At 49.0% G+C, this 23,416-nt stretch overlaps 10 protein-coding genes across 10 annotated transcripts; 5 read left to right on the forward strand and 5 right to left on the reverse strand.

Annotated features, from left to right (window-relative positions):
- Positions 1–406: 406 nt before the first annotated feature.
- cdcA (phosphoprotein phosphatase CDC14) lies at positions 407–2,427 on the reverse strand (the record flags this gene model as incomplete). Its single annotated transcript, XM_043302648.1, has 3 exons — positions 407–1,664; positions 1,722–2,256; positions 2,379–2,427. 3 exons carry the CDS (start codon positions 2,425–2,427, stop codon positions 407–409), a joined length of 1,842 nt encoding a protein of 613 aa, XP_043158583.1.
- A 4,559-nt stretch (positions 2,428–6,986) lies between these two features.
- Asppvi_006751 (uncharacterized protein) lies at positions 6,987–7,941 on the forward strand (the record flags this gene model as incomplete). The annotated part of the gene is made up of 5 exons (XM_043302649.1): positions 6,987–7,179; positions 7,260–7,628; positions 7,683–7,733; positions 7,785–7,838; positions 7,892–7,941. The coding sequence occupies 5 exons, from the start codon at positions 6,987–6,989 to the stop codon at positions 7,939–7,941; spliced, it is 717 nt and encodes a 238-aa protein (XP_043158584.1).
- A 506-nt stretch (positions 7,942–8,447) lies between these two features.
- Positions 8,448–8,861, forward strand: Asppvi_006752 (CTAG/PCC1 family protein; the record flags this gene model as incomplete). Its single annotated transcript, XM_043302650.1, has 2 exons — positions 8,448–8,491; positions 8,558–8,861. The coding sequence occupies 2 exons, from the start codon at positions 8,448–8,450 to the stop codon at positions 8,859–8,861; spliced, it is 348 nt and encodes a 115-aa protein (XP_043158585.1).
- Positions 8,862–10,016: 1,155 nt separating this feature from the next.
- Asppvi_006753 (glutathione peroxidase) lies at positions 10,017–10,673 on the forward strand (the record flags this gene model as incomplete). Its single annotated transcript, XM_043302651.1, has 2 exons — positions 10,017–10,059; positions 10,135–10,673. The coding sequence occupies 2 exons, from the start codon at positions 10,017–10,019 to the stop codon at positions 10,671–10,673; spliced, it is 582 nt and encodes a 193-aa protein (XP_043158586.1).
- A 305-nt stretch (positions 10,674–10,978) lies between these two features.
- On the reverse strand, positions 10,979–12,145 carry Asppvi_006754 (translin; the record flags this gene model as incomplete). The annotated part of the gene is made up of 8 exons (XM_043302652.1): positions 10,979–11,053; positions 11,117–11,266; positions 11,322–11,407; positions 11,473–11,578; positions 11,632–11,765; positions 11,818–11,871; positions 11,969–12,005; positions 12,080–12,145. 8 exons carry the CDS (start codon positions 12,143–12,145, stop codon positions 10,979–10,981), a joined length of 708 nt encoding a protein of 235 aa, XP_043158587.1.
- Positions 12,146–13,131: 986 nt separating this feature from the next.
- Asppvi_006755 (DIM1 family thioredoxin-like protein) lies at positions 13,132–13,808 on the reverse strand (the record flags this gene model as incomplete). Its single annotated transcript, XM_043302653.1, has 5 exons — positions 13,132–13,157; positions 13,216–13,458; positions 13,524–13,571; positions 13,626–13,659; positions 13,728–13,808. 5 exons carry the CDS (start codon positions 13,806–13,808, stop codon positions 13,132–13,134), a joined length of 432 nt encoding a protein of 143 aa, XP_043158588.1.
- Positions 13,809–14,685: 877 nt separating this feature from the next.
- Positions 14,686–15,372, forward strand: Asppvi_006756 (60S ribosomal protein eL22; the record flags this gene model as incomplete). The annotated part of the gene is made up of 4 exons (XM_043302654.1): positions 14,686–14,700; positions 14,886–14,921; positions 14,992–15,188; positions 15,246–15,372. 4 exons carry the CDS (start codon positions 14,686–14,688, stop codon positions 15,370–15,372), a joined length of 375 nt encoding a protein of 124 aa, XP_043158589.1.
- Positions 15,373–15,755: 383 nt separating this feature from the next.
- Positions 15,756–17,684, reverse strand: rex3 (putative RNA exonuclease Rex3; the record flags this gene model as incomplete). The annotated part of the gene is made up of 1 exon (XM_043302655.1): positions 15,756–17,684. One exon carries the CDS (start codon positions 17,682–17,684, stop codon positions 15,756–15,758), a length of 1,929 nt encoding a protein of 642 aa, XP_043158590.1.
- A 757-nt stretch (positions 17,685–18,441) lies between these two features.
- On the forward strand, positions 18,442–19,881 carry Asppvi_006758 (lipase ROG1 family protein; the record flags this gene model as incomplete). Its single annotated transcript, XM_043302656.1, has 2 exons — positions 18,442–18,482; positions 18,573–19,881. 2 exons carry the CDS (start codon positions 18,442–18,444, stop codon positions 19,879–19,881), a joined length of 1,350 nt encoding a protein of 449 aa, XP_043158591.1.
- Positions 19,882–20,781: 900 nt separating this feature from the next.
- On the reverse strand, positions 20,782–22,175 carry Asppvi_006759 (phosphatidyl synthase; the record flags this gene model as incomplete). Its single annotated transcript, XM_043302657.1, has 2 exons — positions 20,782–21,742; positions 21,802–22,175. 2 exons carry the CDS (start codon positions 22,173–22,175, stop codon positions 20,782–20,784), a joined length of 1,335 nt encoding a protein of 444 aa, XP_043158592.1.
- Between the last annotated feature and the right edge of the window lie 1,241 nt (positions 22,176–23,416).

The following is a 23,416-nucleotide window of genomic DNA, read 5'->3' on the forward strand; positions in this document are numbered from 1 at the left end:
ACACATATGCACCAACACATTCCACTCAATCGCCAAACGATCATTCATCGAAACCCTCCCTATTACCAGAAAGTCACATAACCACCATGACCATTTCTGCGTGTTTCAGAGCTTGAATCGGTGCCAACGTCTAGATCATCTGATCGTCAACAATGCAACCATACGCCACAACGCACAAATCCAGACCCATCAAGCTTTAAACCCCGGACTCCAACGAATAACCAAGAAACAAGAGAAGAATCATTAAACTAATGCTAGCGCAAATGCAGCAAACTGATGATGGGCTATTCATGACTGGGGGTATGAAATATGGCCTTGCCCAAGACCAAGAAAATGAAAGAGAGGAAAGCGGCTGTGAAGTTAGCCAGCACGTCGAAGGGAAAAGGATAAAGACAAGTATTTTCGTTTACTTGACGCGTGTGGGACTCCCTGTGCTACCGATTCGGCCGCTGATCTTGCGAACGCCTTTGGAGGCGCTTCTGCTGTCGGTCACTCGCCGAGGGCTTGTACGAACTTTGGTGACCGAGATGGCGCCACTTCCGCTCTTACTGCTCAAGGGAGTCTTGGGTGCAGCATGTCCAGCTTCCCCCCAATTCTCTCTGTCCTCGTGGATGTCATCTGTCAATGTGTAGCTGGCAGTCACTGTAGCAGAGTAACTGACAGATCGCTGGCTTGGTGATGCCACGGGCGATCGAGAGGAACGCTTGGCCAACATGCGCAGTTGGATTTCCTCTTCACTTTCGCTGCTGTCATTGCTGAGACGGGAGCTGCGCTGCCTGGTCTGCTCTTCAGCCTTGCTCATGTCCTTGTCGACAAGGAGAGTGCCAGAAGTGGTGCGTGCATAGGGATGATGACGAGAGTCCTTCCGGTGGGACTTGCGAGGTTGGCCAGGAGTTGGAGCAGGAAGGTACTCTTCGCTTTGCGTTCCGGCACCCTCGTTGTGGTCAATCTCTCCAAGCGCGGAACGCTTGGAGTGACTATTGTTGGGTGGTGTCGCAATCGGGCCGTTGTTGGCACGTTGCTTGGTGGATGCTCTTCCAGGTGTAATCGGTGCTGGCTGCATCTGGGCCAGCTTCTCCTTCATGCTATCCTCAAACCACCATTCGCGGAATGAGCCCTGATTCAGGTGCAGCCAATGTTGCTGTGGACCAACCACCATGCCGGGACGCATGAATCTCATGAAAGCGATAATTTCGTTGGCGGTGAATCCGTACCGGTAGATAAGATAGGCACCAATCAAGCAACCGGTGCGACCCAGACCGGCCTTGCAATGGACTGCGATTCCCTTATTTTTGACAGTGATCATCTCATGTGCCATCTTGATGAATCTTCGAACCAACGGCAATGGGGGACAAGTACCATCTTCAAATATCATATCGATGTGGTTGATTCCCAAAGCTGTGAAGTATGACGGAGAGTACAGCTCTGAGTTCAGTCGCACAACGAGACCCACATTACGCGTTGCGAAATGCGCCAGTACGTTTTTGAATGGAAGTGGTAGTTTCGATGAGATGACCTGGGAAACTGTTGATGGCAACGCTGCGTATTCTGGGGTGTTGGAAGGAATTGGTGCAATAGGTTCATGCTGCGGGGAGGCGAAGGCGAGGAACTGAGGAGTGATCCAGTTGAAGTCTCCCATGTCGACACGTTCGAACTTCTCATATCTAGCAAGACCCCCGTCAGTGTGCGCTCAAAAGATCATCCGTCAACCTTATACATACTCTTCAAGGCTGAAGCTGCTCAGACTGCAAAGCGACTGTTCCTTCGCCTTCCATACTCCATACACTACGTCCTGGATTGTCAAGGTGAAATCTGCCTGACTGTATCCCGCATCCCGGAATGGCATGTACGGCGGATCAGCCTGTGCGATTGGGGCCAAGGCAAGATGTGGCGGCCAAGACTGGATGAGAACCATATAGCAAGCGACAAGGCATGCTGCGTTGGCACGGCTCCGTGGATCGCTCTTTGAGTAAAAGACCACCGCGCGATCTTTGTTCGCGGGTTCGCCAAGGATCTCGTGGAAATGGACCGCAAAGCGATACAGATGTCCTATGTGAAGAGGACCGAAGTCTGCATGGAAGGAGTTATAGAAAAGAGTATCGTCTGCGGTGAAATACACGGGGTACCGCTTCTTGCTAGGCGTTTGTGGCTGGCCTCGCGCGGATCGTTTGCTGGGAGATTTGGATTGTTCGACAGGGAAGGGGAACGGAGCCTTTGGATCAGGCGCGGAGTCGTAGGAAGCAAGGTACAGGCGATCTGCGATTTCAAGTGATCAGAAAGCTTGCCAGACAGTGTGAAGTTCATTTTGGACGAAACAACTTGGCGGACTCCTAGGACATTTTCTCGACAGATCGGATCAAAACAACAAAAGCACCAACCTTGGATATACTCGATCACCTGGCCGGGGCCACCCATATATCCAGACATTGTGCTCTTCAGATGACAAACACTCAAAAGCAGCTAGCTTATGCACTTTAAATAAGAGGAACAGCCGAACGGAGTGAGGGCTGGACAAGATAAGGTCTCTTCGCAAAAAGAGGCACCGCAGCGGCTCGAAGTGCTTCTCGTGGCCGGTCAATGATTAGAATAATAGAGAAAAGGTCGATGACAATGTATCCAATCTAAACAATCATGGTCCAGCTCTTTTGTCGACTCTAGCCCGAAGAATGGCCTTTCAGCCACACAATGCAAGTAGGGTAAAGATAAGAGGCAACAAGGCCTACGGAAGAGGATGATATACAGGACGGATTATGGAGAGATTGTGGACGAGGAGTTGAAGAAGAACAAACCCTAGGCAGAGGTAGAAGTGAGGAGGAGAGAGAGTAGTAGATAATGTTTCGGAGACCGCACGAGATGGAGGAGAAAGCCAAAGCTCGAGGCCGATGAGACCGTTTGGGCAACTGCGATGCACGCTAAGTGGCCGGTGTTATGTTGTGATGCCCTTAAAGTGGCTTAGTGCCGGGAGTTGGCAGGACAACAGCGCAGTTGCCTCAGGCACCGACCAAAAAAACAGCATCTTGGCCGCCATGCTTATGTAACCCAGAGTGTTTCGCCCCACAAGCAAACGAAGCAAACAAACAATGCAAGCCACAACCAAAACACACAGCCACGTCTATGTCCTCCAATTTCAGCCACGCAATGTCTGAGCAGACTGCAGAGACACCAGCGATGAAGTCGGAGCTGCATGTCTTGAGACTCTGGGATGATTTGCGTTTCCCCGGTTCCCAATAGTAAATAACTTACATTATTAATGATCGAATCTTGCCCGTGGTGTCCTCCGGGCTGTGAGTCCCTTGTCACTCACTTGTGGTGGTTGATGACCCTTTATATATACTCCGTATAGCTCAGTCATGACTCGCTTGTTGACGGCTCCTGACGTTAGTCCTGCATCGCAGTTTTCCTCCAATTATCGATGACTGTAGCGTCGCCCTGTCTTTCATCCCATCCTGCCATGTTCATCCCCTTGAATATTCACTTAGAACTCAACCCTAAGCCGTTATATCTACCACAGAATCGCACAGCACAGATCAAGTTTGAAATAGGAAACACTATGACGGGTGGCTGCAACCGGGACAATATGAGGTTATTGCTCTTTCCGGTTCTATTGTTCATGTCATGTTGCTGTACCAATTACCTCTAAAATGGAGCTCTGTGTGGTCAGATAAAGACAGCTAAATGAAACCGCAAGCTATCAGCCGCCTCCCCAATAGGAGAGCTTGATCATTGAGATACATTGGTTGGTTGATCAATTGCCATGAACAAGAATATATAAACCATCTGTCGCACCATTGCAATGATACCTTAAGCACATCTCTTAGAGCAGTCGTCTTCGAATCTGTTGTATTGGCTGAACTGAGCGATCACATACCCCATCAGGCTCATCGACATGGTGTACCTCAGAGAACCATCTTTCCCTCACCAACTGGGTGTGGTCTGTTGGCGCGGAACGCCCCCCTCGAGATTGCGACCCTGTGTTCGGTTCGCGCCCTCCGTGTCGCGAAGAGTATGGGTTCGAGCCCGATAGTGCTTTTCCGAGCCGAAAATGCTGTTGTGGTCGCTCCTGCATCACTTTATGATGGCTTGCGAGGAATATCTTATGCTTGTTCGCCATCTTATGGATTAACAGGTGTACGTTAGTCAATTTCAGCAGGACACGGGTGGTTCGGCAAGAAGCTGTCTCAGTGGGAGAGGAGGACATCGGGCGAGAATGGTGGTATGTCGCTGACAGAGCATCCCAATGCCAGAATGTTGCAATTCTTTTCCCACCGAGCCCATGGTATTCAAGATAAGTTTGCGTAGTCTCCTCCAGACATGAATAGATTGTGGACTGAGAATTTTGATGTGGACTAGATGTTCCTGGCTCATGTCAGCAGTAGTTGAACGTATGAATGAAAAGGGAAGAAAGGGAAGAGATTGTTTTCAAGGAAGCATACTGATTGAAATCAGCCAGTATAGCTAAGAGATCCAGTTGCTTTAGGTGTCGAGTGAGGTACAGACGAGCAAGAAAGAGAATAATGATGACATCTTGCCCAGGGGAACGGGGTTCAGAATGCTCAACAAGAAGAGTACATGGCAACCTGAACTCCAGCAGAAATGGAAGTCTAATTTCAAGGGAGGCAAGATACCCAAGGAACTCAGTTTGTTGAGAATGAGCTGATGGACGATGAAATACGAGTAGCAAGTCAGAAGGGTGCAAGCTACAGAAGACATTGGCAAGGACCGCAATGGCTATCGGGCCGTATTGACAGCTACTAGAGGACAGAAATGTTTGTCCTTGGTCAGACAACTGTGCGGACCATGACCACTGCTGCTGAATACAGGACGATATCTGCACCTTGAACAACGAGTCCATGTGTTTCCTGATAGCACGTCTTAAAGCGTAGGTGACTGGAGCCTAAGGCATAACACCTCCAAGCTGTATCGCTAGCAGGTTAGCACAACATCTCCAGAGTACTTGAATCTCCCCAGGGATTAATGGGGATATTCATTATCTGCCATGAGAATAGCGAGTCTCAGCTCTTTCTCGTGCTGTCTTTTATTTCAACAATATATCCAGCGTCTGAGTCGATCCACTTGAAATCAACTCATGATATCCGCCACACCAAGTGAAAATGGGTAAAGACATAAAATTATGATAGACATCATGAAGATCTCTTTTGTATAATTCAGCCTGACTAACACAACATCAATAGTCGTACTCACTGATTATGACTTCAGTCCGTTCCTGAGTTCTGATACAATTTCCCTTGAATAGGTCAGCACTGTTTCACTGGCCATCGAAGCAGAGGCTGTAGTCTAGTCTACTCAGTTCGATTCATGACTCACAAACCAAACAGACAAAGACCGTGAAAGAAATTAGGGTCCGTCCAATCCCTCGTGTCTTCGAAGTCTATTATGAAATGGAATGGATATGATACCTGGTCCCCCTCTCTAGCCGCGAAGTTTAACTCAATTGCGGTCAACTCCGAAGGTTCACGACATGGCTATCACCGGGGAAGAGAGACATTAAACTTCGGTCGTTGCTCTGGTGCATTTCATGATTCGACAGCTGGAATATTTTCCCCAAAGTCGAATTGCGATGTCCCAAGCGGTGGAGCAGATCAGCAGGGATAATGAGAATATTAGGTAGCTAGTGCCTGAGGGGTTGCAGATCCAATTCCTCTTTTCTACGATTCCATCCTCACGTCAACAATCATCCTCCTTGAGTCTTCTTCGAAAACAACAAGAATCTGAATAGATGACAATATATTGTCATATGAAACATAAAAAGTTGTGGCGTTCTCAATCTTGCCGAAGGCTGTGATTTCGATAATAATCCTCCGAACAGAATACTGCAGAGCTAACGACTCGGACAACTAGTGGGGAGTTGGCAGCAATAACCAACTGACGATCGTCCAGCTAATCCACACTATTTACACTCAAGGTTCAAGTTAAGCAATCCGTTGATGTTTATTTGAATTCTTTCTCCAATCCATGGTGGCTCTGCGGAGATGTTCATGAGGGATCGACAGCGTTTTTAAATGAAAGCATTGTGAAATCCCCACAGGGTTTGCCTCAACGTCCTCCGCAGGTCATAAATGAGGCCCAGCAACTGGGTTGCTACTGCGACTATTGAAGTTTCCTCATTGAAACGAAAAAATACTCCGGATTGACTGCTCAATACCCGACATTTCCGTCTATACCGCTGTGTTCATGGGTTGGCAAACATCATGAAAATCTAGTTTGTCTTCAGTCCACATCTCTGAGAAGGCAAAATTGATCGTGCAGGCCTGCGCGACATTCTATGATGATGATACCTGCGCTGCAAGCCTCGCTATGGCATCTTAACTTTCTATCGTGGATAAACCGGTGCCAGTTAGTATAGGCCTGGTCTGCATAGCACGCTTTCGGTGCAATCGTTTGATAGTCGTCGTACCAATCGGGCACCCCTAGGCCACTGAAAGACTTACTTCCTTCGGGCTCAGATCAGCTTGTATGGGGCCATGTTGGAGTGTAGTGACTTCATTCAGTAATAATCCGAKCACACGTTCCAGTGAAGCAAGCAGACTAGACACGAGCTAGGCTAGTAGCACTGGCAATAATGGAACCAGAGTTGAGAACATTACTTCTCCGTGTCGATCGCTGTCGTCTTCAAGCTGCTAGATTCGTATGTAACAGACGGCTTGGGATGTGATGGCCTATCACTCACGTCTCTGGCCATGATGCCCCTGATCTACATGTGGAATCCGAGGCAGCTCATGAGCGGACGAGGTCCACGACAGGAGAAAGATGATTTGCTCTGGGAGGGAAAAGGAGCTACAAAACCTGCATATAAAACGACGTCTTGCTCTACTCCATGTCGTTTTCCTCTTCTTCCTCACACCAGTCAAATCCACTCTTTCCAGTCAATCTTTTTCAAGGCCTGCTTTCAGCGACCATCCACTCCTTCCCCACAACTCTCAGTCACTCTTTTAATTCCTAATTCTTAATCAAAACCAACCGTCACCATGAAGTTCACTGGAATCGTCGCTTCTCTGGCTGTTGCCAGCTCTGCCTCTGCTCTGGCCATCCCTCAGACCCCCGTTGATGCCACCGCCACCCTGAGCCAGCTGAACAATGCTCTCAACAATGTTGAGGGTCTCGTCGGTGGTCTCCTCGGCGGCGTCTGCCAGGAGGTCGACCTCACCCAGGTCCAGACCGGTATGTCCCTTACCGAAAAAGCCTCTTTGAAACCTCCAAAAGCATAGTCCGGCCTCGCTAATCCCAATTCTGTCCATTAGAACTCATCGACATCAAGGGCCAGCTGACCAAGCTCGTCCCTGTCTCTGCTGCCACCAAGCGTGATATCACGGGCACGGCTAGCAATGTTGCTGCGCCCGCGACCAGTGCCGCCGGTAGCGAAGTCGGCAATGTTGAGGGTGCTGTTCAGCCCGTCACCAATGTCGCTGGCGGCGCAGTCAACACCGTTCAGGGTGTTGCTAAGCCTGTCACCGATGTGGCCGGTGGCGCAGTCAACACCGTTCAGGGTGTTGCTAAGCCTGTCACCGATGTCGCCGGTGGCGCTGTTGACACCGTCAAGAACACTGCTGGCGGCGCTGTTGGCGCCGTTAAGAACACTGCCTCTGGTGCCGTCAACACTGTTACTGGCAGTATGTAGTCAACGTCCTTGGGCAGAAATCAGTGCGGCTAACAAGAATAACTAGCCGTCGGCGTCAACACCCTTGCGCAAAACCTGGTCAGCAAGGTTAAGAGCGGTAAGTAACTGTTTCCGTCCGTAATTTGCATCTACTGATTGCGTCTTTTAGGTGCCCTCGACGCTGCTGGTGTCCAGAACGTCCTCGACACTGTCAGCCAGGCTGGTAAGTTGCCCTTCTCAAACAGTGATGGCCAAGCTTACTAAAGGCGTCCACAGGTGGTCTCTCTCCTGCTTCCCTCACCTCCATCCTTGGGGGTCTCCTTTAAATCCGATACCTACCTTTGTGGAACGCATTACGTACGTCGGGCAACCCCGGGATACCATGGCCATGTGGGTGTATAGCGCGACTCTTTAACTTCACGCTTTCGGTTCGATTTGATCTGCCAAACGGCGCTGGATCTTGTGGATAAGCTTCATGTACAGTACCTTATCAACTTCATACCCTTTATGTCCAAACTGGTTTAAGACTGTAGAAAACGCATCTTTAATAAGCAGTAGGAGAGGCTTTGGTCATAGAGCACCAACTCGTTAGCCAATCGTCAAGAAAGCCTAGACAACCATCAAGCTAGAGTTCGTAGCTGAAGTGGTGTGAAAATGTAGTGTAAATGTGCCCTCATTGCGCTTCACCAGTATGCTGACTCATCTGCTACTCCAAAAACTTCCCCCGCCTTGCTCTCTACCTTAACATAAAGATTCATACAAAAGCATACCGAACAGTAGTCCTCTCAATATTCACAAAGTCAGTTTGAATCGATATCCTATTGACTTCATCATGGCTGCCGACGAATCAACCAATCCTGAATTTCCTTATTCACTGTAAAATTCCTGTCTCAGCGTCCCTGTCCGTGAAGACACCCCACTAACGAAATCGAAAACCAAAAGAACAATATCCCTCCCCCTCCCCAGCAACCGGCTCGCCTCCTCTGCCCTCCAAGCTCTCGAAGTTGACACCGAACTATCCCCCTTCGTCCGCCGAAGTTTTGCCCTGAAATCTCCAATTCAGAACTCCACTGACGACGAGGACGAGGCGGCGAAGACAGTCCTTGAGACGACGTACCGCGCTACGACGAATCGCATGCTTCGTGTGGCTGTTAACGGTTTCATGGAGAGCTTGGGGGTGGTTCTCGGAGTTATGGAAGAGCTGGATGTGGATGTTTTGAGTGAGGAAATAGAGGAGGAGAAATGAGATGTGACTCCCACGAAGAAGGGATGAGAGACCAGATCATTTTTCGGCCGTGAAGGACTACATGTGCAGCGCCCACGCTATGATCGATCAAGGCGATCCGGTTGGCTTCCTACGTTCCTGCTCCTGGGATCTGGCTCGGGTTAGACTGAACTGGCCCGTCTTTCCTGCGATGGCCCAGACGACTGGACTTGCCAGAGTTCAGAAGGGATGTCCGATCGGACACAGATTACCAAGTGCGAGAATGGCATGGAAGTACATGGGCCGAATGCTGTTGGGTTACCCAAGGGGTCTATGCTCAATCAACCTTTCTGCACTCCAAAAGACGCTACGGTACTGTTGAGTGTCGTGTGACAGTTGTTGGGAGAAATTTGCTTGCATTCTTGCTGGTTGTATGGCTCCTCTGTGGCGTGCAAGAAAGCTGTGAAATCTGATATGCGAGTTGTCGAATGATATATTGGTTAATTTAGGTTTCCAGATTTCTACCATGCAAGACAATGGGGCAGTGCCTAGGAGCATTGGGTGTGCCCTTGAACATTCTAAATCTCATGACACATGCAAGCATAAATTCACAAGATGGCTTCATGTAGCCACCTTTACATATATTATGCAGTGCTCTCAGGGATAATGATTTTTGAGACTTAGACTATGAATGACTACGAGTGAATCGTCAGAAACATTAATAATCTGGTTAATAGTCTTGGGCCAGCCTTTGCGGAGATCAATAATCCGACGTCTAGAACCGTCGCGATGACAAAAGGTCAAGCGAGAAGAATTCGGGACTGCAATATCCGCCTTAAGACTAAAAGTAAATGATTTGGAATTGGTCGCTGATCTTTGTCCGGTACCGCAATCTGATAATTATCCCTCAATGGGACGATGACATCGTCATCGGCATCGGATGGTCTCACGTCCGACGGCGCCCCTCTCAGGGTCTCAACGGTCATGCATTTATATAAATATAAAGCGACGGCCCACGTCCGAGCTGCCTCGGTTCTCCGATGATCTAGAATGGTATTAGTGCCTTCATTATCAACTTCTTCCATTATATTTCGCTGTTCCTCCTTGAGATATATTTCACGACCAAATCTTATAAACAGACTTCCCAACACTCGAACCTCCCTTGTTGGATATCCTAAATCATATTCCATCAAAACAATGGCCTCCGCGACGACATTCTACGACTTCAAGCCTGTCGACAGTATGTCGCGCCTTTGCGATTCCCCCCCCAGCGAAAAACATTGAGAATATCTTGCTGACCTAACCCCACCCACAGAGAAGGGCGAACCCTTCGACCTCGCCTCCCTCGAAGGCAAAGTCGTCCTCGTCGTCAACACCGCCTCCAAATGCGGCTTCACCCCTCAATTCAAAGGCCTTGAGAACCTCTACCAGTCCATCAAAGCCAAGCACCCCGAAGACTTCACCATTCTGGGCTTCCCCTGCAACCAATTCGGCAGCCAAGACCCCGGCTCCAACGACGAAATCCAGTCCTTCTGCCAGGTCAACTACGGCGTCACCTTCCCCGTGCTGGGCAAGTTGGATGTCAACGGCGACAATGCGGCGCCCGTGTGGACGTGGATGAAAGAGAAGATGCCCGGACTTATGGGGCTGAAGCGCATCAAGTGGAATTTCGAGAAGTTTTTGATTTCCGCTGATGGAAAGGTCGTTGGGCGCTGGGCTAGTATTACCAAGCCTGAATCGCTGGAAGATACGATTCTGAAGGAGATTGAGAAGGCGAAGAAGGAGGGGACTGCCGCTTCGACGAGAAAGGGAGAGACTACCGAGCAGGCTACTGAGCAGGCTAAGTTGTCGTAGTCTTGCTGGGGGTGAAGGAATGATGGTGGGCTATTAGCAGAGATACCAGACCTGTGATTGTATTATTCGTGTTTAGGATACCAGTATTGAATGAGCTTTCAGATTGGCGTTTTCAGCTTTATTGGACAGAGCTGGAATAGGTGATATGGTTAGGCAATTTCATTCGACTACTGCAGAGTCTTCATTACGTGAGGTGCACTTCTAAAATCCAAGCGATGCCTGCTACAGTGCCTATAATGCAACGTTGCTGGCTTTCTACCTTGCACGATGTGGTTGCATTTTCCTGGACCTAATATCTCGCACATCTAAGCAGCAGCACTTCCCTTAGGAATCAGATTGCGCAAAGACAGATCATAAACCACATCTTCAACCTTCTTGACCTACAGCCACATGACCGTTAGCAAAACATACACAAATAAGAACCAGAGAGTAAGTCAACGTACGCTGTACTTGATCCCATCACTCCTCTTTCGCAGAATATCATTTTTCAAGTTGAGCAGCTGGAAACCAGCGAACAGATCCTTGATAAATTTACCGATCTGCACAGGGCGGTTGTAATCACCAAGAGTGACCGAGTTGACTGCTAGACGCGACTGATCCCGAGTCAGTATATCTAGCGCCGCAAGGCAGGTGAAGTAGAATGCCTACCAACTCCTCAACCATGCCAATGAGTGCAAGGAGATATTCTTCGATGGTCAGGTGAAAGGCATCTTGCTCTTTCAGATTGACCGGGACTAGCATGTACCATGTCAGAACAAAGTACTAATCTCACGAACCAAAACTAGGAAGAGCAACTTACCGTTCAGGAACTTTCCGACTTCCTCGATGGTCAAGAACGAAGCTGAGCCAGTACCCTTGTACTCCTCGAGCCCTCCAAGCCACGCACATAACTCGATCGACGTTACCTGTCTCGAAACTTAGCAATGCTCACTGAGCAACGGGTCTGAAGGCGACTAACAAGATTCTGCAACTCTCTCGTCCACACCCCGTTGTACTTGTAGAACGGGTGCTTGTCCGCCACGGCCTTGAGCCGCGCGACCTCATCTCTTTGAGCGATAATCTCTTTAGTCGCATCGTCAAGAAGCGGCTTCACTATTCAATGTCAATTAACAGAGCATATGTGTTTGCGAACAGTGATACATACATTGATCAGATGGCGTGGAGTGAGCTCGGGAGAGTATAGCTTGTGTGGATCTTCCTGTGCGCAGTCATGTACGTCAGCTGAGCTCGGAGCTTCCGACCTCGCCTCAATCAGGAGGATCAAAGGTCCAGATGGTAGAGATTGCGGAGAGAACCTTTCTTAGAAAGCGATTGGACAATTTCATGGAGTTCCTGCGTGGGTGTTAGCTATTCTTCATTACTTGTGCTTTTGGTATGTCGAGCTTCCGAGCGGCTCAGGACCTTACATCGCGGACGGCAGTTTCCTCGTCAATCTTCGCTTGAAGATTCTCAAAGATCGCGTTGTCGATCATTTTTGAAACGTTGTAGGTATCTTGAATTCGCTGTTGCTACTACTTCAATGTTGATTGAGCTGTTGCGTTGTCTCGTAGATTGTTACGTCAACAAAAATGTGGTGAAGAAACGGTGGGGCGAAGATTTAAGCTACGGAGTAGGCAAACAGTCAACTGGTACATGCCAGCCTAATCCATCTACTTTGAGTCCATGTCAACATTTCTTAAAGGGAGAATATAAATTACCAGGGCATCCAATTAATGGCTTTCTTAGTGTAGAACATGCCATTAGTAAGAAATACTGTCAGTTAAAATGACATTCAAGGTATCGTCCATGTAAGAGAGTCAAACTCTTTTTTAGCTAAGCAGTCGTCCCATATAACTAAAATGGTTAAAAGAAACTATGGATGTCACTATGGACTTTAGCTTTAGGTCCATGAAGGTAGAGAATTGACATTGACTGTGAGAAAAAGGATATCTCCAACAGCGGTCCGCACATGCGCCGCCGAATCGACTTGAGACAGCCAACATTGTTTGATGTTTTGTCCACATGGAATACCAGAGACATCAGGGAACACTTTCTGCATAAAAAGGGTCTCTACCTCGTCACTAGAGATCTCCTCGTAGGGACTAGTACCTTGAAAAATCTCGTAAAGGGTCGACCCTAATGCGAACAGATCTGTGGTTACACGAACAAATAAGAATTACTGGTACAACATCTGTCAGATTAGCTCCTCTAATGTAGACGAAACATTATCATGTCATAATTGGAGTTCTTGATTGCTTGAAATGAGCATAGCGTAAAGTGTTCTTAACCGGTTCTACAAAGTGGATATTGACATGGAAAAAGATACTCGTATCATAGTAATTTCATGATTCGTAGTCGCATCTCATAAACAAGGAAAGATAGACCAGAAGGGCATGGCGCACTGAAGGTCTCTTAAGACAAAGGAGAATGAGGTCCGCTTCAAGCAAGACTACACCCGGAGCTAATCGGAAGGAAGCGTCTAGTAGCGATATCTAGTCGAGTAGTCTGCCAGGTCGTTAATTCATGGGACTAAATGAGATCCACAGCGAAAGATAGAGCTTACCTTTAGGACTCACGACGAGACCGCGCCCTTTCTTAGCACCCTTGTAGATAGTTTCAATAATGTCTATCAACTCCTGCTTATCCTCAAGCACCCAGTTCAACTTGTTGTTGTTACCGGTGCCGAAATCGCACATCATATGCTTGTTCCTCCAGAAGAACATGATCGTCATGGGATCGAAAAGTTCATACATGGAGTTGAATTCAGGTACCTCATCAATGTCGCAGAGGTAGATTACCGCGAAGTCTGATCGCGAATGTCAGTACCATCATCTGTGGCTGAGAGAAGAGAACATCAAAGACTGAACTTACTCTTCACCCGCTCAGCGATCTTGAAGAGCACTTCATCTTGGCGCATGCCTGCCCGATATCAGTATATGTCCGTTGGAAAAGACAAAGGGGTGGCAATCTCACAATCAACGTCATGATCCCGACCAAATCTGATAACCTACGTTTCCAATGGCCGATGTCAGTCAATTGGTCAAGGAACCAACCGAACGAAATTTGCTCACATACCACAAGCCTGTCCTCCTCCGAGAGGATAGCCTGATCAACGTGCCAGGCAGAGCGCAGATGCGGCAAGACAACGGAACCCATGTTGTGATGTACTACTCAATAGAGGATATTTTGCAGATGGGTGGTTGTAGTTTATCTCCAGCCTTGCTGTCACGTGAGATTAATTTCAGAACGAGTCTGTTAGCAATGGAAGCTTGAGCTTGAAATGTTCCTTAATACGCTAGAGGAAATCAGGAGAAAAGCTTCTCGAATATTCGCGCAGATTAACACTTGGCTGGATTTCTTTTCTATCTACAAATTACAGTGATATCATACAAGCCCCAGCCAGCCATTCACGTCCAAATCCGAATACTTCGAAAAAGACCATATTTTCTTCTCCAAACGGTCGGGCAAGCCGGCCAGATTGATGAAAAAAAGGTAGTTCGCGTCAATCGGGGATAGTGTAAGCCCGATGACACTGTGTGGCGAGGCATGCGCAAGCACAGAGGCCTCACCACTGGATCCAAAAATGAGATTAATCAATGTTGTGTTCCTTAGAACACTTTCAGAGATTAAACTGAAAAGAACAGATACTACACTTGATCTAAGCCAAAAGGCAAAGAGAGCTGGAAAAGAAGAGAAAAAAAAGTCTAAAAGGAAGGGGGGTTGCTGGGCTATATATACTTGGCTGAATTGGTCCGTGCGGCACTAGCACGCTAGCCTGGTGTTTTCGCGAGGCAAKCGAGGCACAGTCAGCAAAGTCAGCTGATGCGGCCTGACCCTACACCCAATTCAAGCCCTGGTTATTTCCTAAATAAGTCTAKTCACACGCACCGCCAACCGTATGCGATCACAGTGAGACTCCACAGCTAGCGAAAAGTTTCATCTACATTCCTCTCTCAAGGCGCAGGATAATCACCTCTTTGCGACCACATAATCCCTCTCTATCCTCCCAAAAAAACACTTCCCATCAGTCACAATGGCCCCCGTTGCTGTATGTTATCACTCCACAAACTGCTTTGCTGTTCCTCCATGAGGACTGGACATGGTGTGCTTCTTGTCTACAATCGCGGATTTTCCACAAATCAGCAGGTGTAAGACAAGAAGATTTCATCATGGACCTCCTCGGGATTCGACTTATGGAACAGTAGGCTAATGGCTTTGTTTTCTCGGTAATAGGCTCGTGGTCGCAAGGCCCAGAAGGTCACCAAGAAGGTAAGCAATGATCGCATTCAAGATTCAACATTCGACAGTACGGATGGGTTGCTAACATTGCTTCCTCTAGTACATCATCAACGCTTCGCAGCCCGCGAGCGACAAGATTTTCGATGTCTCTGCCTTCGAGAAGTTCCTCCACGACCGCATCAAGGTCGAGGGCCGTGTTGGCAACCTCGGTGACAACGTCGTCATCTCCCAGGTTGGTGAGGGCAAGATCGAGGTTGTCACTCACATCCCCTTCTCTGGTCGCTACCTCAAGTACCTGTAAGTTCATTGTGCACAGCCTTAACCCTGAGAAATCATGGATCTAACTTTGCGCAGGACCAAGAAGTACCTCAAGAAGCAGCAGCTCCGTGACTGGCTGCGCGTTGTCTCCACCTCCAAGGGTGTCTACGAGCTCCGCTTCTACAACGTCGTCAACGATGAGGGCGAGGAGGAGGAGGAGTAAATTATTCCTCAATAACGAATCAAAAAAGTTCAATCTTTTGGATTCATGGACACTCGCATGAGGGGAGCAACTTCTTTCAGACGGGAATGTGCAATGGGTCTGCTCGAGTGATAGGCGTGGTCGATGGAGGATTACGTTCCGACTACTGGTGTCTGGGCTCCAGGATTGGGTTGACTCACAATACCTGAAAAGGTTGTGTTTCGCCTGTTTATCTTGAGCTTGTCAGTTGTGGGAGTTTTCTTCTTCTACTCATGACGTTATGACTGGTAGATATGAATTGACTCGAACTATTACCCGAAATCCTCTTTTATGCTTCAAGTCTGCGTAGATGCTCGGTATATGCTTAATTTCAGAATTCTCTTGGGTATCATTGATTTAAGCCATCACTCCGTATCCTTTCTTTTGTGGCCTGCTCCAGGCCCAAGCTTCGAATCCTCTGCCGCGTCCTTTGCGCCAGGCGGGGGTATGAGCTTGCTGTCTTCTATCCGCCATCCCTTGGACTTCAAGATCTTCCACGTTTCAGCAGCCTTGACCCTGACCAAATCACCGGTCGCTATCGCGTCTTCTTTGGAATCATGACCTTGACTGCCTCTTGTTTGAATGTCTCGATCCAGATACTTCTTGACGAGAGCTTTGAGGCCCATGCGAATCGGCAGCCCTCGTGGATGTGGGTAGAGGAGCACGGTATCGATGATTGTTGGATGTATAATCCGGCAAGCGTTGAGGTCGTTGTCGATTGCATGTCCAATCAAAGGCGTATTGGGCTGTAAAAATTGGAATAGCAGCGCACGTGCTGCGGCTGGTGATTCCACAACCTGCAAGGCGCCATCTTCAGCAGCGGAAGGGCTGCTTGTGCCCTTATAGGGAACTGCCTTTTTGTAATGCTCGGGGAACACGCCTGAGAAGCGCGAGTTGAGGTCCAGAATTTCGCCCATGGGTCGAACAAGAACGTCCAAAAGCAGCTTTCCTTGAGGCCAGCTGACGGCCGTTAGACGAATGAGCTCAAGTCCGAGAGTTGTATATCCCATCTCGCAGTCGAAACAGACCGGGTGCTGGGGCCCTTTATCGGTCTGGATCGGTGTCTCTTCGAACTGGAGGATAGAAGCGAGGCGTTTAGATTCAGATACTTTGAACACATGCGTGCTCCCCTTGGTACAGCCAGACGAAGTCCCGATGGACTCGTTGCAGCAAGGAAAGTATGCCTCTCTAGCACCGGTGATGTGGTCAGTTTGTCTTCTCGGTGGGTAGTATGGCTTGCCAGGATGGTATGTGCATTGACCTCCAGTGGTCAATGAGCCATCTTCGCGGCGGCCAGGAAAGACTTGGAATCGTCCGCCACATCTATCGCACTTCTCCCAGCCTTTTGACTCGCTGACTCCCTTCCGTGCACTTTCAACTTCTTCCTTTGTAGGCTTCCTGGTCACGTAGCCATACTGTTCGAGCCCTTCCAGAGGAGTGATCAACTTGCTAGCAACGGCAATTTCTTCCTTTGCACTGAGTCCAGTTTCCAGTGCCTTTTGCTGAGCGTTCTGCTGCATTGGCTCAATCTTATAGTATCGTTCATTCAGATGAGCTTTCACTTCCTTCTTCCATTCTTCTAAGCTCAGTTTTGGGAGCTTAACAATCCGAAGTTTGATGACGTTCGCATATATGCTCGGGTTATCTTTTGCCGCCTTCTCCTCTTCATCCAGCGCCATTGTCACAAGTTCATTGGGAGATAAGACTAATGGATTATCCGTACCCCCTTCTTCCTTTGCCAATTTCTCATTAAGGGCACACATAGCGGCGTGGAGCTTTGTCAATATCGATAGTCGCACACCATGAGTCGCAGGTGCCTTCGGCAGCATGCGCGGGTTCAAACTCTCCCGGGGAGCTCGTCTTGGTGGTAAACGCGCTTCGTCTCCCATAGATGCGGGAGGAGCAGATTTCTTTGCCGAAGACTCTTTTCGCAACGTTGGAGCGGAGACTTCGCGAGTCATCGACTGAAGCTGACCAGCACGTCCAGTTGCTTGCTCTGCTTTGCTTCCCGTCACAGCCTTTGGAGCAGGGGCGGGTTTCATGAATTCCCTTTTAGGCTCTGACAAGGATTGAGCTTTTGTCGCGGCGGTCTTCGGTGGAGTCTCCAGCCTAGGTTTTTTTGGAGGCGGGCCGGATTCATACACCTCTTCTGGTGCTACAGGCGCATCTTGAGCATTGCTCTGATCAACTAGGGAAGAGCTCACAGGATTGTGAAAAAATATGCAGGTTAGGAGAGAGCATTGTTGACCTTCCGGACAAGGAACGTCCTTGAACAGCCCAAGAGGCGTAAACATGATGATACAGTATCAACCTGAGTATAGATGTCACACCGATACAGGGGGCGTTCGAGGTTGGATGCAAATCTCGAGAAGTGAGACTCTAATCAAAGTAGACTGAGTTCAGTTAGATGGAGCAAGTGAGACCAAATCCATATCAAATTAAAAGTGATCCTGAGGACGCCTTTCCCTGCTGACCCTACTTAGGATTGAGTCGAATGCTTATGTCCGAGGTAGATTTCGAGGAGCACTCTTCACTGCTAGCGCATTAATCCTTTCTTTGCACATGAAGCTGAGAGTATCACGTTTCACATATTCATATCCTCGCCTTCAAAAAAAAGTCAAGCTCGTTAATGGCGATATAGAGGCGTGTCCCCTGTCCCAAACCATGTGAAGAACAGTCACCACAGCTGGCCGAAATGGGATATGGCAGATATCCAAGAAACAGGGATCTATCAGCCGATAGGAGCCCTGGCTCGATATAATCGGAGGATTATTCGCAGGGTTGACTTAGGACGAACCATTTGAGCAGGTGTTTCTGGTCATTGGAACTCATATCAAAGCGATGAGAAGTTGCAAACCGAACAAACATGCCGATTCAACAGCCACCGGTGGCGCTAAGATCCCCTTATCTCCGGTGATCAATGAGATCAGGCAGAACTTCTGAATGATAAGTTCCACAAGACCTGGTATATAACTTAACCGACCATGGCCAGGAACTCAAGTCATTTTTCTGCTATACTGCTCACAGAAGGGTAATTAACAATCTCATGAAATGTCGCAGAAGGTTGATCATCTTTGTGTCCTAGTCCATGGGTAAGTCGTGCTCTTACACCTGCCGCCACCATGGCGTTTCTCCGTCCGTTAAGATACATGGATAGCTGACTGTGGCGATGCATATTCCAGGCTCTGGGGCAATCCATCCCATTTGGACTACCTGGCCGCGTCTCTCAGAGAGCGTTACGGAGAAGACCGCCTCTACATACTGGCCGCGAAGGGAAATTCTGGGAATTTTACCTACGATGGAATCGAGCTCGGAGGGGAGCGATTGGCGCATGAGATAGAAGACACTCTGGGTGCCTTGGCTGCAGAGGGGATCCATATCAAGAAGCTCAGTGTTATCGGATATTCTCTGGGAGGTCTAGTCGCCAGATATGCGCTGGGTTTGCTACACGCGCGCGGATGGTTCGACAAGCTGGAGCCCGTCAATTTCACGACGTTTGTGTCGCCACATGTCGGTGTTAGAATGCCACTTAGGGGTATTCGAGACCACATTTTTAATGGCTTGGGCGCCCGGACACTGTCCATGTCCGGCAGGCAAATGTTCATGGTGGATGAGTTCCGAGGTTCGGGACGGCCTCTGCTTAGCATCCTCGCTGATCCGGATAGCATCTTCATTCAAGCTCTGGCGAAGTTCAGAAATCGTTCAGTATATGCGAATATCGTCAACGATCGTTCGACGGCTTTCTTCACGACCGCTCTTTCCACGACGAACCCATTCCAGGACCTGGAAAACGTGAACGTCAACTATGTGAAGGGCTACGCGCCAGTGGTCATCGATCCTGATGACTACTTTCTGCCTCCGAGAAAACAAGAACCGCCCTCTTTCGTTTCCAAACTATGGCGAAAGATTAAAGGCACGTTAACTCAGGTGGCAATTTCGCTGCTAGTCGTGGTTTTCGTCCCCATCGGCGTTGTACTGTTCCTCGTAAATGCTGCAGTACAGACGTACCGCAGTCGCCAGCGTATTCGCCTCCATGAGGATGGAAAGGCAGGAGTTCGTCTTTCCAACTACCGTGTGCCTGTTATTGTGAAGGACATGCAAAATGCAGTCGAAGACGCCTTTGAGAGCGCGAACGCGATGCAGGATCCGGATTATCTACCAAACGCTCGTAACCGTGCCGGAAAGGAAGAATCACTCCTGCGAACACCTGCCGTCAGCAAGTCTGGGGCCATCGAAAATCAAACAGATACACCAGACGAGACTTCAACAACGTTACCCGACAAAAAGCGCGATTCCACACTGGCTCTAACGCCAGCTCAATTCTCCATCATCAAATCCCTCAATTCCGTGGGATTCCGAAAATACCCGGTATGGATCCATAATCACTCGCACAGCCATGCAGCCATCATTGTGCGAATGGCGAAAAAGGGATTCGAAGAGGGCAAAGTCGTCGTGAAGCATTGGCTCGACAACGAATTTGACATTGAGTGATGCCCACTGAAACGCGGGGATTGATCTGTGCGGGATTAAGTGGGCCAAAAGTGGAACACCCCATGGAATCATTGGAATATGCCATGACTCTGTCTCCATCACCCATGGCCATTCCCTGCAATCATTTAATGGTTCATCAAATTAAGGGGCAGTGAGGACTTCACTTCCATTCTAGGCTCCCTGCATTTCTTAGCTGTTGGTGGCTTGGTGCAACCCACCATCCCCGTGGTGCCGAGTCTCACCTCCACATCCTGACTTTCTTCCTGACATACGCAATTGAACTGATATGCATATCAGGGACGATATTAACTTTATGATCTCGGAATTGCCGTTTGTGTACTTTCCGTTACGCCCCTGTCAATTGTGGCTGCATGATTCCATAGATGGCGTTTTTTAGGTCCGCTTAGCTTCAGCCTTGTATAGCCGCCAATGGCGTGGCTTAATTACATGGGTAGTGAATTTCTACGTTCCAAGTCCTGTCTTGTCTGCTTACGTGTGGTTGTTCATAAGTGATGTTATAGCGTGAGACTGAGTGGCTGTAGATATCCCGATATATACGCATTTAATGATGAATTTGAAGATATTTGAGATAATCTGGTCCATGCGATATATAACAGTCAAACTTCAATCATAACTAGATCAAACCGGAACCAATGGGAACCAATGGGAATCTATATAGTGATGAAAATGTCACCGACAAAGCAGAACAGTCTGAAACATAATAGCCGAGTTGCACCTGGCAATCAAAATGTGCGATAGGTAGAATAAGATGAGGTACGTGTCGGATGTAAGATAGTAAGGTGATGATGACGGATTCAAGGAATATCTGAAGTATGAGGTATAGAGCAGGCAAATTCAAGGAGGAAGGCGAAATTAAGGAGATGAGTCGGGACCGCAGGACTAGTGCGTGGCGGCCGACTCCGAGTCAATACCGGAATCCACATCATCCTCCTCGATAATGGCAGACTCATCGGCCCGCTTCGACATCTCGCGGTTCGTGACGAACTTGACGGCCTCGAGCACATTATCACAAATCTTCTTGGGCGGATACCGCGGGATGGTCCCTTCCTGGTACACGCCCGTCTTGACGAGGATGGAGAACCAGTTGCTGTCGCTGATGCGGTCGAACTCGTTGGTGCCGCGGATGTCGGACTCGGGGGTGTCTCCGACGAAGTAGACGGTGGAAGGCGGCTTGTTGATGCCGTGGGTATCCTTGCGCCATTGGCGGAGGAGGCGGGTTGCGAACTCGTACGTGCCGAGCTGGGGCTTGCCGAATGCGACGGTGCTCAGTTCCTTCCCGGTGACGGCCTTGTAGAGGGCCTCGAGCGAGGCTCTGAGAGCACCCATGCCGATGCGGACGTGCTCGTGGGAGGTGGACCAGACGACGTCGTTGTGGGAAAAGAAGATTGGGGGACCCTCATCGAATGTCTCCGAGCGGGTGCCTAGGTATCCGTTCTTCGACATGAGGACGTCGAGGATGATCTGCTGGTCCCCGGCCCAGTCCCGGCTGTCGGCGAAAACGAAGATGGCCTCAATGGGCGTCTTGCTGAAGTCACGGACGCGTGAGTTGTTGTACTCTTCTTCAGTCAGTTTTCGGAATGGTGTTGTGTCCTGTATTGTCTTGATGATATCGCCTGGGGTGATGACGTCCTTGAAGCCGTAACCTTCGGCTACGATCCGGCACTTCTCACCCTCGCCGCCGACCACAAGGACGGTGTGGTATTTTTCGGCCATCTCCCGCATTGGGGTGTGTCCGCAGATGAATTGGCCGGGTGAGACCTCCAATTCGAGCTGCCGGCTGAGGTCCAGACACCGTTCCTCTTCGGTCTTGCCTCCACCATTCGTTACGAAGATGTAGGGACTGGTATGGAGTTAGTTAACTATGTCCGTGTTGAAGGCTTATTGGGAGGAAAGCCGTACATCTTGACACCGTATGGATTCTGACCGTTGATGTACTTCAACGCATCAACAGCCTCGGGGATAGCTTGACCTCCTCTGATGAGGACACCATCGATGTCAAAGGCCAGAGCGAATTCATCAGCTGTCGTGAGATTCCCGGTGGTTGTGGCGACAGGGGAGGCGACACGAGGAGACTCTTCTTCCGAGGAAACTTCTTCATCCAGGTGATGCTTGGCCATGGCCATCTCAGTGGCCATGTCATGGGCCCCGCTAGAGGCCATCAGATGCTTCGGGGGCACGACGACGTTGGGTCCGCCATACAGGTCGGCTCGAGTTGCATCAATGCTGGAAAGCCGTCGCACCCTCTGGGAGCCGAAGCCGTGGGTCGTAGCCATTTTGAGACGGGTCTTGAGGAAATCGTGAGAATGTGGCAGGGATCAGAGCGGGTGGCGATGATGGATTGGTGGGAGTAGGGAGTCAACTACACCGCAGAACAGGGGGACTGAGGCGTGTGGATGATGAGACTGATCACTAAGGGAATCTTCTCCCAAGGAATTGAATCTGGAGACGATTTTAAAAAAATAAATGGAGAGTGACGGGAACTATACAACGCCTGATTCCGACGTGCGGAGACGAGACTGTGGGGAAAAGCGGAGCAGTATCCGACTTGATACCMAGTGGTACAGTTGTAGGAAAGTAGGTGGACACCAAGATCAGTGATAGTAGGTGTGGGGATGGGGAGAAGATGATGGAGCAACGGAGGTGAAAGATGGACGTCAAGGCCATTAATATAGATGGTTCGAGGGAGGCAGAGTGGAGGATGGGTGCTTTAGATCAGAACCACCGATGATTCAGACCGTGGTGCCATTATCCACCATGGATGGCTCAATCGATCTGGTGCAATCGCGGTGAAGCATGAGCATTTTTATTTGTTGTTGCAATGAATTGTCGCCCATAGTCGAGGATGACGGTCTCCACTGGGTCCCAGAGTTTACCTTCATTTCTGCGCCATCCGAAACGGCCGGGTCCAAAGATAAGTCGCAACCGTCCTTGAACTCAACCTCCATTTCTAGGTTGAGTTAGTCAGGATAAGACTACCTAGGTTCAGGCTCACCCATTATTATTCATCTGGAGTGATTCTGAGATCTGATTCATTTCCAATATACCTCGTAGATGGATAATGGAATCGTCGCAGTCGGCGGAGAGATGTGAACCGGCCTGCAGTAAAGTTAGAAGTGGAGCCTCTCTGCTTCTATTACTGTAGGTGACTATTTTGTTCCTATTATTGTTATGGATGAGCTTTATAGTACCTCTGTACGGAGTAGTGTATGTTATCCTTGTCTCAATTATGCACAGTACTCAGAGAAGAGACCTGTGAGATCAAAGAAAAGGCAACCTTTCTCCTCGTAAGTCAAGCACGATTACCGAAGTGGCTAAATGACTTCAAACAAAGATACTTCTGATTGGTATCAACCTCCATAACAAACACATCCCTGCCGATGTTGATCCTACCTTACTCCATTATAATATCCCTCTCCCCCTAGGCATAAGCTAATCACATTGGTCCTTTACGCTCACTCCTACCTCCCGCTGTGACACTGCATTCCGTTTCCATATGTACCGTTTTGCCGATGAT

Source organism: Aspergillus pseudoviridinutans, assembly GCF_018340605.1.
Source record: "Aspergillus pseudoviridinutans IFM 55266 DNA, scaffold_4, whole genome shotgun sequence".
Classification (NCBI taxonomy): domain Eukaryota; kingdom Fungi; phylum Ascomycota; class Eurotiomycetes; order Eurotiales; family Aspergillaceae; genus Aspergillus; species Aspergillus pseudoviridinutans.